Genomic DNA, 13,327 nt, shown 5'->3' with positions numbered 1-13,327 from the left:
TCTTGATTTTAAACTTTAACAGTAGAGGGTTGATCTTTGCTGGACCTTCCCACAACTGACAAGTATAAATGTTGGGGCTCAGTTCCCTCTACTGTGATTGATTCAGGTTTGGTATTTAATGACGCAAGTTCCTTCCCTCACTCATTTCTCCACCAGTGTCATGATAAGGTTAAGGAATAAACATAGAGATGCATTTAAATAAATTAAGGATTTAGACTAACTTTCTGCACTGTTAGCCCAGGGGTTTTTGCTGCTTTTACTCATAATGCTGTAATTAATTACATAAATGTATATATTGTCTTTGAAAATGGCAGAATTCGACTCCAGAGACTTTTCAAATCATCTTACAGAGCCAGAATCAGCTCTTTGTTACATCAGTGTAAACCAAGAGCATCTCAATGATGTCTGTAGAACTATGTTGGATTTATACCGAAATACCCAAGAGCTGAAACTGGCTCTGTAAGACGATGATTCACACAGGTATGAGACAAATCCAAATATGACAAAAGGGACATGTTAGAGTTTCCAGCTTTCCATTATCTGTAACTTATAGGCTTGATTCTATCTTATATTTCAGGATTTCCTGAAACATGTCTAAATGGCCTAGCATAGTGCAGGATACACCACTCAACATACTGGCCAAGACTGTGGTAAAACATCTTTTGTGAGCCACATTATCCAATGTTGATCCCATTTAGTCATATGAGAAAAAGAATAGAGATCAATTTCACATACATTTAGAAACTCTTTTGGGGGGGGGGGGGGGGAGGAGAGACTATATTTTGTAACTCAGGCTAAAATTATTTTCATTTGGAAATTTGGGGAGATTAAAATAACTTTTATAAAAAATCTTGGGGGAAAACATTCAGAAGTCAATAAATAGTACTTTGTCCAGACAAACAGATAAGAAAATGAAGACGACTGCCAGTGTGAACGAAATTATTTGCGTCATCACTTTACATACCCATCCCATCATGCCACTCTGTTCAGGATCTGTTCAGATCTGAATAACACTTTCATATGCTACATCAGAATATCTTTGGGGAAATCAATACATTACTAGTTGTCCAATGACAATAGTAGGAGTAACTCTAGTGACTCCTTTAAGGTGATAGTAGCAGTGTCTGCAACCTGGCTAACAGGCATTACTGACAATTTAAATCTCTGGCCTTCTGACTAGATAGTGACACACCATCATTAGAATTACCTCTAAAACAAGAGTTTCCAAGAGATTACATAAGCAAATTAAACTCCCTGAGTTTGATAGCCTGTAACTGATTTTTAAGGGCCTGTCAGGATAGCTGACAAGTCAAGAAACAGTTTGGTACTTACACTGGTTGAGGAAACCGCTTCTTGAACACTTTCCATAATGAACTCCTTTGTGATCTTGCGACAAGGCAATTCATTGAACAGAGAGTTGATCAGAGCCACTTTTGCAGCATCTCGTCTTGCCTCTGCTCTGCTTAAGCAGCACTGAAAGTATTCATAAATACAGAGGGAGTTATAGACCATAGGAAAACTACTCAGGTTCATGGTGGGGCTGTTTTTGTCTGTCTTACTACAACAGAGAATTCCAAATGACAACTGTATTTCCACACAAACATTGGACAATGTGCTTTTGTCAATAACGTTGATTGGCTTCTCATACAAATATATTTTTCATTGAAAAATTGCCTTTTATCCAAAATGAAACTCTTCTCAAAACTGTTATTATTTACAATTTCTAATTTTTGCAAAATTGTGATTTTTATTCAATTTTTTGAAATCCATCCTTTTTTTCATTGACTGCAAATTCCATTTCCACTGAAAACCAGGTTTTTGGTAAAGAATTTTTTTAAAAATTAAAAATAAAAACATGGGTAAAGTAAGAAATTCATGAAAAATGGGCCAGCTTAAAGAAAGAAATGGGAAAAGACACTGAATTCCTTGGTAAAATTGTTTTTCCATTTTTTAAAAACCAACACAACTAATCAGAATTATTTAAAGATGTGGTTTTCAAGAGAGCTTGAGAAGACGGCTCTCAGTTTCCATTGATTTTCCCTTCAGTGAGGTATCTTTAAAAATTCAAGTTCATGTTAATTTCCTCTGTTCAAATCATTCTGAGAGAAAATCTTATTAGCACTTTCAAGCACCATGCATTCTAGCCCACCAAAACGTAAATAGAAACTAATAGAGAGGGACCTCTTAAGTTTATTCGTTTATCACATACTGAGAGTTATGCTGAAGAACATCTCATATTGGCAACCTGACTAGAATGTGATTTTTTTAGCTAGACTGTTAATAATTAGCTGTCAGCAATTAGACATCTCAATTTTTTACTCTGCATATAACCCATTAACTATATTTTTGGTGGGTGCCCAATCACAGTGACACACACTTAAATGATTCTTCCCTCAGCTTTCCTGATAATGAATTTCTTAAACCTGATACAAAGCCTGCTGCAGTCAGCTGGAGTCTTTCCATTGACTTTAATTGGCTGTTGATGAAACCCTTAGTATAGACATGAGAGTGCAGATGTGCTGTTTTACCAGTGGGATGCCTAGCAACTCTGAACATGATTATTACTGTCCTCTCTATAAGCAATGAAAATGCAGGCATAGTCACCAAACACTGGCCATTGGTGATTAAGATGTTTCAAAAGCTTATCTTTTAAATTGATTACATTTAATGTTTAGATTCAAAGAAAGCCATTTTGGTTTCTTTTTACAAAAATTCCATTGTTAGCACACAGGTTTAAAGAATGGGTTTTCTAAAGGGAAAATCATTTAAATTCCCTTTTTATAGTTTGATTTTTTTACTCACTAAATTTGATAATTTGAACATGCCTCATGTAGCCTAAGCCCACAGCTACTCCTGGTATGTAAAATACTTGACCCTTCTGTGAGCAATTCCACACACCTTTTATATCCATTTAGGGCTGCCATGGATCTATACATTTTACCAAGCTGTTTTTCCTGTATTAATTTTAAACATTCTCCTGTAGGTTGCATGTAGTACCTCTGCTGTCATATCCTGAGAGCAAAACTCAGACTTGTATGTTTTTAATAATAAATTTTCTAATAAAAACCAATCCAAATCATTTAGATTTAAACCATCTTTGTGAAGATGAAACTCAGTGAAAATGACAGATAAAAGAAACTATTAGTTTTTAAGTAAAGCCAGTAAAGCAGCAGATCAAAGAAGTTGCATACATTTATAAGCAAATGGTAAGCCTTTGGAGATCAAGAGATTTACAAATCTGGAAGAGAAGAGCAATCCTTAACATTTTCTAAGTGTAACAAGAGATATATAGACTTAACTGAAATAGATTTTAATTTTAAACTGTGACATATGACTTTCCCACTGCATTTTTTTCTTTGATTTAAATGTTTTCAGTCACAGGAGAATGAAACTGATTAGAACTCATTTGAGCTGGCGACTAAAAGGGCAAAATTTAAATTAGTTTCTCAGAGGGCAAAGGTTTTCAGCATGGGTGACTCAAATGGTACAAAGAAGTCTTGAATTATCCAGGGCTTAAGTTATAGTGGAGCACTGAATATTAATACAAAAGGGTGAAATCCCTTACGACTAGGACCATCAGAGAGCTCAGTCTTTATACCCTATAGCAGTGGATGGGGGTAGGGAAGAGAGATGGTGGGAGGTCTGCAGTGATGTAACTTACACCTATTGAAAGGTAGTCACCAGCAGTTATGTCAGCTTTGAATGAGATATCTTAAACAATGTAGCTCTCTTGTACATTCCACTCATTGCAGTTCCTATCACCTCACCCCCACCAGCCAGAGCCTCCTATATTCCCCCTCACCCTGAACATCCTAGTGCTCCATATTACTCCCACAAAGCCTATCCCACAGCCACCCACCCAGGTTGCAACTTAACTCATTCAAGTTTGGCTTGGCTGCCCATCCCACAGCTATGGGCCAAATCTGCATGGCTGCAATGTCAATCCAGTTAGAGATGGGGCCCTATTCAAGTGCACCTTGCTTCATCTGAACCTGGAAAGCAGCTTGGGGGAAAAAATTGCAATGTGGTCTAAAAGTCAACAAATTTGGGTTCTGTGGGATCACCAGGGGCAAGAGGGTAACTATGAGATCTGAGAGGAGGACTAACTTATCTCTTGGCAAACATGTGCTTAAGCATCCTTAGTTGAGCTCAAGTATCAGAGTAAAACACGAGGAGAGAAACAATCTCTAAATCACAAAACATAAAGGACTTGATACATCAGAATCAATACCATTCATCACACTTGGAAGCAAATGATGAGACAAGTAGTAATTGTCATTGGAGCACATGTGTAATGTGTTTCCCTCCCAAAACACAGCTAAGTAGGCAAGCAGCTGCCTTCTGTTCCAACTAAGCTTCAAAGAGGTTTTCAAATGTCTCCTAAAAGTTAAATACAATACAATATAATCAATTTAATCAAATAAAATCTGGATATGACAGGGACAACTTTGCCAAGGTTTGCATCTCATAGGAAACACAGCAATTTTCTTGCCAAGTACAGATGAGGAAAAAACTCTTTTCAGGGATGATGTGGCTATTCCCCAAATCCCCTCCCCGCTAGCCTGCAAACCTGTGGAATAAAAAGTAGGCAAATAAGTGAATGGATATTTTCTGTAGCTATTGTTTCACATTTCTTCTGTCATAAGTTTCAGCCAGTTAGCTCTTCTCTTAACTTCAATGTTTAACAAGCCTCAGGGGAAAGTAATTCGAGGTCTGATGAAATGGAGATAGCGTCATTCACCTTCTAAAGATGCCACAGCACTAATATCACCATGGTAGCACCTAGCTATGAACAGGAATAGAATTCTATATATTGAGAGGAGCAATTGTCCAGCCACTCCCACAGAAAAAAATGGAGACATCGAAGAGCAACTCTATGCTGTATAGGTTGTTAGTTACTGGCATAAGCTGAGGGCTTTAGTTTTAAGAGATTAACTAAATACCATTCACAACCACTGCAAACATACACAGAGAGGAGAAGCTCATTGAGCAACTCCCCTGAAACATTCAAACTGCAGTTCCTTTAAATAGTTTAGGATACAGTTTTTCAGATGCAGACCTTTCAGAGGAATTTGACTAATGCTTGTTGTCTGAACCCCGCCCCTCCCCCCATAAATACTATAGGTCACTTTAGTGCTACTTTTGCAACTATGTGGTTAATTTCACAAAAGACATGAGGAACAAACACAGTAGCTGAAAAATACTACAGAATTGTTCTTAAATGTATAAAGTAAAAGTATCTTTCCTCTCCTACACTGAATAGGGTTTGCTAAATTGATTTATTGTTACAGCTAATTTTTTTACCTTTCTCTTATGAAATGTTCAACCAAAATTGAGCCAACTCCACGTGCCAGAAACTTTTCACACAGGTCTAGAAGAAAGATGAGAACTTTCAGTATTACACATTCAGCAGCCTATTTGAAAGAAAATCCTAGGAAAGCTTGTAACCTCCAAGGGTGAATGGAGCTGGGTTGGATGCCTGTTCAATACATGGCTCCTTCCTACACTTTACTCCCTTGTTCCCTATTCCTGTTTTGAGGCCAACCTCCTTCTATTTTACTTCACTTAACAGAAGAAAAAAAAAAGCCACAGGTGGGGTTTTTTTTTAAAGGAGGTAGGACAACAGGTGTCAATGAAATTCCTCTGAAAGTTCTGCAGCTGAAAAACTGTATCCTAAATTATTTCAAGGGACTGCAGTTAAAATAGTCAACATCTTCTGATTCATTGGATTGGTCTTTAAAAGTTGCCAATTAGTTTGAATCGGATTCTCACCCATACAATAAAACTCCAATTATCCGGCATCCAGTGGTCCATCACTCCCGATAGTCTGGCACCAACTGGAACCAGGAAGTGCTCCAGCCAGTCGGACAATTGGAGCTGCTCCGCGCCGCTTCCCCAAGTCCGCTGCTGAAACTGACCAGCTGTGGACTTGGGGAAGCGGCGCGGAGCAGAGCTGCTGGGGTGCTGATGGGTTGGTCCCACAGCGCCGCCCCTCACCTGAGCGGCGCTGCGGGACCAACCCGGCAGCACCTCAGCTGCTCTGCCCCCGGCTTCCCCAGGTCCGCAGCTGCTGAAACTGACCAGCGGCAGACTTGGGGAAGCCCTAGGGCAGAGCAGCTGGGATGCTGCCGGGTTGGCCCAGTAGCGCCACTCAGGTTGGCCCCACAGCTGCTGGGTTGGGGTGCTGCTGGGTTGGCCCCACACTGCACCGTTTCCCACCTGACCGCCCCCCACAGACCCATCACAGCCCCCCTGCCACAGTACCTCCTGATACTCGGGCATATCTGATAATCCGGCACCCCCTGGTTCCCAAAGGTGCTGGATTATAGGAAGTCTGCTGTATCTGACTTCTCTCAAAGCTTCATATATATCTGTTCAGGGAGTCCCACCACTTAAAATCCCCTGTAAAATTAACATTACATTATACAGAATTGTAAAAGTTTGATTAAAAGGCCAGCTTTGATATTTTAGTGTCTCCAGATAAAAATACCTGATATTAAAATAGCCTCATTAGAGCAATACTTTTAAACACTCAAAAACAAAAACTTCCATACTTGGCAAGGAAAGAATATGGAATATTTAAAATAGGTATTATTTCGTAACTAAAAAAACCTCAATGATATTCAGGCAAGTCCATCAACCATATGTCATTTACACAGAAAAATTTTCCTTTACTTAACTTCTCTCTTGGGAATAACTTATTTTTTATAAACCCAATGCATTGTGAGACAGCAGTATCTTAATTCACTGGACACAGACTCATCACCTGATGTACATAAACATGTGGTTTTCATCTCTATCTTCATTGTAGCCTTAAGTAACTTCCCAAAACCATATTCTTGGCTGTTAAAGGCACACAATTTCCCCATAAGGTTCTGCCTTTTTCCATCCTGAGATATTTTTGCCTGTCTTTATTTTAATCCCAAGATTTTATAGTCAAACTGGACTGGAGATTAAAGACCATTAATATGAATTCCCTCACAGGACTTGGACTCCATCTTTCTGAGCTTGTCCCACTGTTGGAAGGGTAATGCTCTTCACCTCACCTCACATCAAAACCAAAAATCTAATTTCCAGCCACTTTCACTCACTGTATAGAATTTCAGTAATGTGCTACCAACAATCTAACAAGAGGAGCCCTCAAAAACATTCTGACTGTCTGTAATACACATGATTTTTCCTAAGTAAAAGTCTCTTCCTTTGTTGTAACCATAGTCAAGGCAGGAAAGCAGAAGGCTCTGTGTGGTGCTGCCGCTTTGAAGTACCCCCTTTCCTCACCGCTGCTATCTGAAAGAGGCAGCAAGGGGGAGGGTAGTTGACTGGACTATCCGATAAGCATTTGCTTATCGGATAGTCAACTAGTCCTTAACATCTTAGTCTCCACTGGGAGTGCACGTATCACCAGGGTAGAGAGTTGTAAGGAAGGTCTGAATCAATGCTTCCATTGCAGCCAGTTGGAATGGGAAAGGAATCCTGGTTGTGGTTATGTAAATACACTTCATTCAGCTTGCTTTGGCCTGTTTGATAATCAAATGTTAGAAGGTGTTTTGCTCATCTTGGTTTGTGATTCCCCTTCCCCCCACAACAGCCATGTTAACAGTAAATGCAGGAATTGTAAGATATGATCACCAATGCTTGCAGTAATTGTGGGAATATACAACGCAGAAAAGTCAGACTGTTTTTAGCTCAGTTAAAAGGAGAGACTCTGTCAGTGTAAATACACTTGGATGGAGAGACCCCGCTCTTTCAGAGCCCTGTGGGGAGGGGCCAGTAGGCTCCCTGCCCTCCAGGCATGTGCTGTAAGACTGGTCCAACCTGTTTCTCCCCACTGTTTTAAAGACAGAGGGGAGGAAAGCAATATAGATTTACCTTTTCTTAGTGCATTTGGTTTTTACAAAATAAAATGAGCAATTTTAATTCAACATTTTATACCACTGCTATTGTCAAAACATTCTTTTATATTTTCATAATACACATTCTGGTAATAAACAATACATGTGCTTGTATATTTTGGTTATAAACAAAATAGAAAAACCAGTTAGCACATATATTGTCACTTTAAATTCTGCTTAAGCTTTTACCTTTTCCTCCCCTACAAGCTAAAAGTTCATTGATCAAAATCACACAATTAATTCATTATTGTTTCTTGTTATGATGAAAGCTAAGCTTGAATTGCAACTTTTTTCAATGTGTTCTTAAAGTTAAAATATTCAGCCAAGTTCCCCTGGGTATTAAAAGCAGAAACATCTGCTTGATGACTAAGTTCAGCAAAAGGGGAGCTAGAAACTGATTAGCTGGACCTTATGTTGGCTCCCTTTTGGTAAATGAAATTACTTCACAGTTTTCATGCTTGGTCATGGTATGCAGTTATTGGCATTAAAGGCCCAGAAAAGAAACGGCATAAAGAAAATCCTTCAAAAAGATCCGTCCTACTATGTATTAGACAATAGGATTTAAAATAAATGCAAGAGAAATTTTCAGTGTCAAAACTGTATCACATCATGTATAATTCCAATTGCTGAGCAAAGATTCAGAACAGATCACTTTTTAAACTAAATTGTAACTTAGTTTGAATAAAGACTAATTTATTTAGACTGTGGTACCTACCACTTCTTGGGGATGCTGTAAAATAATAAAAATCAGGAATTTAGTAAGCTTAAAGAAGTCTTCAGATTGAAATCACGGATATCTGAAGAGTATGATACTAGTAGTTCATTCTTAAACCTTTCTGGTGGAATGTCAGTGTTTTTCTCTGATGAGCCATTTGCAATTAGACCCATCTGCTCATTCCTAATACCCTTCCCTAAAGGGTGAATGGAACCAATCTTCTTGTGAGACTGCTTAAAGAGAGGAGAGGGATTACCCAGCATATCCAGCCCAATATTCCTTCTCTCACATTCCATCACTGCAGTTAGTTGGCATCAAAGGAGGTATTTTTGACTGACTCTAGAAGTATTGCTGGCATATAATGGATGTTACATGCACAGTCACAGCATTAAAATGACATAGTCAAATGCTTTGTAATTGACAGAAGAGAGAGATGATTATGTAAAGAGCATTCTAGAAACGGATATTTGTTCATTTCTAGGACTAGTGTTGGCAAAGTATGCTGAAATATTATATAGCGATGAGGGCACATGAGGTACATAATCAGAATTTACAAAAGATGTATGGCCAATTTGCCAGAATATATTTGCTCAATTTTCCCCTCTCATGTCATTTTTTGAAAAGCTGAGTGGATAAAACTGACCAACTTTAATAGTCAGATTTCATGACAAGTTTTCAAAACATCTTAAATTCAGGAAACTCTAGGTTGTTTTAAGCAAGAACGTTAATAATGCTCTGGAGAACTTCATAATATGATGTTGTAAACATAAGGAAAATGACCCAAAATGATAAGAAACATTCAAAGAAAAATCAAACCGAAATCCCAAAAGAAGAATCTTGATCTTTATTTAAAAAAATCTTTTCCCCAACTGAAGTATTCTGGATTAAAATTAGGTCAATCTTTTCATCTGAGGGTTAAAGGTTTGTTTTTTATTCTGAAGTACACAGCACAAAAATATGCAGTACTTGAGATGATGGAAAACACTGTGGCTGCGTCTAGACTGGCAAGTTTTTCCGCAAAAGCAGTTGCTTTTGCGGAAAAACTTGCCAGCTGTCTACACTGGCCGCTTGAATTTCTGCAAGAACACTGACTTCCTACTGTCTGAAATCAGTGCTTCTTGCGGAAGTACTATGCTGCTCCCGTTCGGGCAAAAGTCCTTTTGCGCAAAGCTTTTGCGCAAAAGGGCCAGTGTAAACAGCTCAGATTTGTTTTGCGCCAAAAAAGCCCCGATTGCGAAAATGGCGATCGTGGCTTTTTTGAGGAAAAGCGCATCTAGATTGGCACGGACGCTTTTCCGCAAAAAGTGCTTTTGTGGAAAAGCGTCTGTGCCAATCTAGACGCTCTATTCCGCAAATGCTTTTAAGGGAAAACTTTTCCGTTAAAAGCATTTGCGGAAAATCATGCCTGTCTAGACGTAGCCTGTGTGCTCTCTTAAACATCTCTCAGTACACTTCAGTGTCCTGCTGGAGTTTTCAGATGCTCTAATCAGACAAATTATGCGCTCATCTGAAGAAGTGGGTTTTGTCCACGAAACCTCATGATGTTATACATACTTTTTGTTAGTTTCTAAGGTGCCACAGAACGACTTGTTTTTTCACACAAATTATGACATGGTAACTCTCCCAACCCTTTATGATGGAAAAACAGCACAGAAATAGAACACGATAAAGAATGTAGAGCTCTGTGTACTATCAAGGAATGAGGGCTCTCTCCTAAACTGGAGCAAATCAACATAATTCCATCAGACTGTGAGATCAGATCCTAAGGGTACATTAGGATCCTGGGGGTTAAAGTCGAGTTAAGATACACAACTTCAGCTACGTTAATTGTGTAGTTGAAATCGAAGTAGCTAAATTCAGCATTTGGTGCTGTCCACACAGCAGGAAGTTGAAAGCAGAACACTTTTCCTTCAACTTCCCTTACTCCTCATGAAATGAGGGTTACAGAAGTCGGAGTAAGAAGACTGTTATTTCAAAATTATTTCAAAATAATGGGCTTGCTGTGTAGATGCGCATGAGTTATTTCAAAATAAGCGTGCAGTGTAGGCATAACCTGACGTTACTAGAGCTATGTGATTTATACTAGATGAGGACCTGGCCTGGAAAGTTTAAAATTAAAAACAAATGTTTAGCATGGTTAAACATTTATTACTGTCCTATTGCAGCTAAAATGGACTCAAAATCTCCTGGCCATAATCAAAGGTAGTGTAAATTGGCATAGCTCTACTGAGATCAAGGAAGTTAAATTAAAATGTATAGCAGAAGATCTAGTTCTCCCAGTTTTAGCTGAAAGAGAGTTGTTGTCCTATCACTTTCAGAGAATCTTCCTTCCCCCCCTGCCTTGAAAAACTGTTCCAGACAGCCAATAAAGCAACATTTGCTGTCTCCAAACTTTCATTTAGATCCATTATCTACTTAGTAGGAAGCCTAAAGCTAAAATAATCTGAAAGTCTTGGCATGTTGTTCAGGTTAGTTTAAAATGCATTAATTAATAGCTGCTTAAAATCCCAGATCCTTAGTAGATTATATGTAGTCATTAACAATTACAAGTAAATTAGCAGTATTTGAAAGTTACTTTTTCCTTTTTACTTTTCCTGGCACTTTTATCTATTGTATTGGGCCTGCTGAGGAGGCTGTTGATAGTGGATGTTGCATTTCAGTTTAAGATGCCTTCAAACGTTTACTACTACTTTGTAGACAAAAGAACTTGTCTGAGGAGAAGAGCTATTTTGTTTTGCCACCTCTTTTTTCCCCCACGGTGAATGTTTGCTAGATTTCAAAATTGATTCTGGATCAGGACAACCACAACTTCCAGTAACAGAAATCATTCCCCTTCCCCCAAAATACAGTGATGAGTGGTATATATCATAATCCTAATGCATATCCTAACAGCCGTCCCCAGATTTTCCAAAGTATCACAGCTCTTTTTTTCCCCTTTGCAAAACAGACTACTAGAATTTGATTAATCTTGCGCAGAGAGGCAACCAGCTTTTTCTTCAAGGTAGAATTACTATTCCATCCTCTGGGGCTATCACCACAGTAGGATAAGTGTAGCTTCAGAGGGATGCACCCTAGGCCAGGGCTTCTTAAACTTTGGTAGGAAAAAAAAGCCAGGCACAAATATTGTCATGCAAAAATATAGGAAATTCTATGAAAACAGCTCTTACTCTACATCAGTGACATGAACACACGGATAAATACAAGTTAAAATGACAAAGCAAAAGAAGAAAAAGCTTGACATTACAAGTCAGAACAAACTTTGAGCCTGATCACAAACTCCTTATCCAGACTAAATTATTCAGACTCCTTATTCAGTCCCTATTTAACTTCAATATGAGCTCTGGGTTGGGTCCTATTGCATATCTAATTTAGCATTATACTATTTACACATCATGCACATCAAAACTGTGATGTGCTAGTAATTAAATACACACTTATTTTGTATGTTTTAGTGGGTCTGCCAAGTCACCACAATGCAAAAATGCTGGTAGAAAGTGGTACTTTTCAGAATGAGACAGTAATGCCAACACATTACTCCCACAAGCTTTTTTGTAGTGCAAAACACCACAGTCCACAGGTAATGAATACTCAATATTATATGAAGAATGTCACTAAAACACTTGGATAGCAGGGCACAGAGAAAAAAACACACCTAACGTGTAAAAATTGTCGCAGAATATATACTTCCCTCCTCCACATCTTCCCACAATATAATTCATGGGTTTACACAAGTTTTTTCCACCCCAAAAGTAAAAGGAATCAAAATAACTTCGTAAAAGTTGCTGTATTCCAGTGGTCACCAACCACTGGATCGGGATCTACTGGTAGATCTTGGAGCCTTTGACAGGTAATCCTGACTTGTTTGGCCAGGAAGCTATCAAGTGTTGGCACTTCATCTGCCCCTTTCAGCATTGCCATGCTGCTCTTGCCCTCTGCCATGGAGCTGCGCCCCACCCCTGGGAGCCTCTTGCTTGCAGTGCAGGGCACAGAAAGAACAGGAAGGGGATCTGATGTCACGGGGGGGGGGGGAGAGGTCGGCCCCGGGGCCACCCTTCCCCCCCCCGCGTGCCGGGAAACCCCCTGCGCACCTCCCGCGGGGCTGACTCACTCCTCCTGTGCGGTGCAGGGGGCCAGCAGAGCAGCTAGTGCACTTCTGGAATTACCAGAAGTGGCGCTAAGCTGCGGGACTTCTGAAGCCGATACTACCTCCTTTTTCTCTTGAGGTAAGTAGTGGGGCTTCTGGGGGGTGGAGGGAAATGGGGGCGGGGTGGACAGGACGCCTCGCGAGTGACTGGTCGAGGCCTCGAAATCGATCAGTAGCTCGCGATCAACCTGTTGGTGACCACGGCCTTAGGGTATGTCTACATAGCAAAATATCAGCCCTTATTTCAAAACAACATTCCTAGTGTCTACACAGCCAAACCGGAGTGCTTATTTCGAATTTGGTAACCCTCATTCCACGAGGAATAACGCCAAATTTGAAATAGCTATTTTGAAATAAGTGCTGTGTAGACATTTATTTCGAATTAGGGGGCCTCCAGTCTTCCCAGGGTGCCCTGGTGGCCACTTCAGCCTCAACCAGTAACACTCCTCTCCCTTCCCCTCCTCCCTGGAGCCTTAAAGGGGTAGACTCTGGCCACGGTGCCTGTGCCAGCTCCAAGCCTGCCAGCCCAGAGCCAGCAGTCACTGCCCTGACCCAGTGGCCCCAAAACATGAGCCA

The 13,327-nt window shown here is 39.8% G+C and overlaps 1 protein-coding gene across 2 annotated transcripts in view; it reads right to left on the bottom strand.

Moving 5' to 3' along the window:
* The window catches only part of LIX1 (limb and CNS expressed 1), a 40,171-nt gene that overhangs the window by 11,836 nt on the left and 15,008 nt on the right, over window positions 1–13,327 (bottom strand). For both annotated transcript variants that reach the window (XM_089779313.1, XM_089779312.1), the window contains exon 3: window positions 1,333–1,473. In XM_089779313.1, the coding sequence (XP_089635439.1) occupies window positions 1,333–1,473 (141 nt within the window). The remainder of the gene's footprint in view (window positions 1–1,332; window positions 1,474–13,327) is intronic.

Source organism: Pelodiscus sinensis, chromosome 6 (genome assembly GCF_052426305.1).
Source record: "Pelodiscus sinensis isolate ZL-2025 chromosome 6, ASM5242630v1, whole genome shotgun sequence".
In the NCBI taxonomy this organism is placed as follows: domain Eukaryota; kingdom Metazoa; phylum Chordata; order Testudines; family Trionychidae; genus Pelodiscus; species Pelodiscus sinensis.
This window is presented reverse-complemented; position numbering and strand designations above follow the sequence as displayed.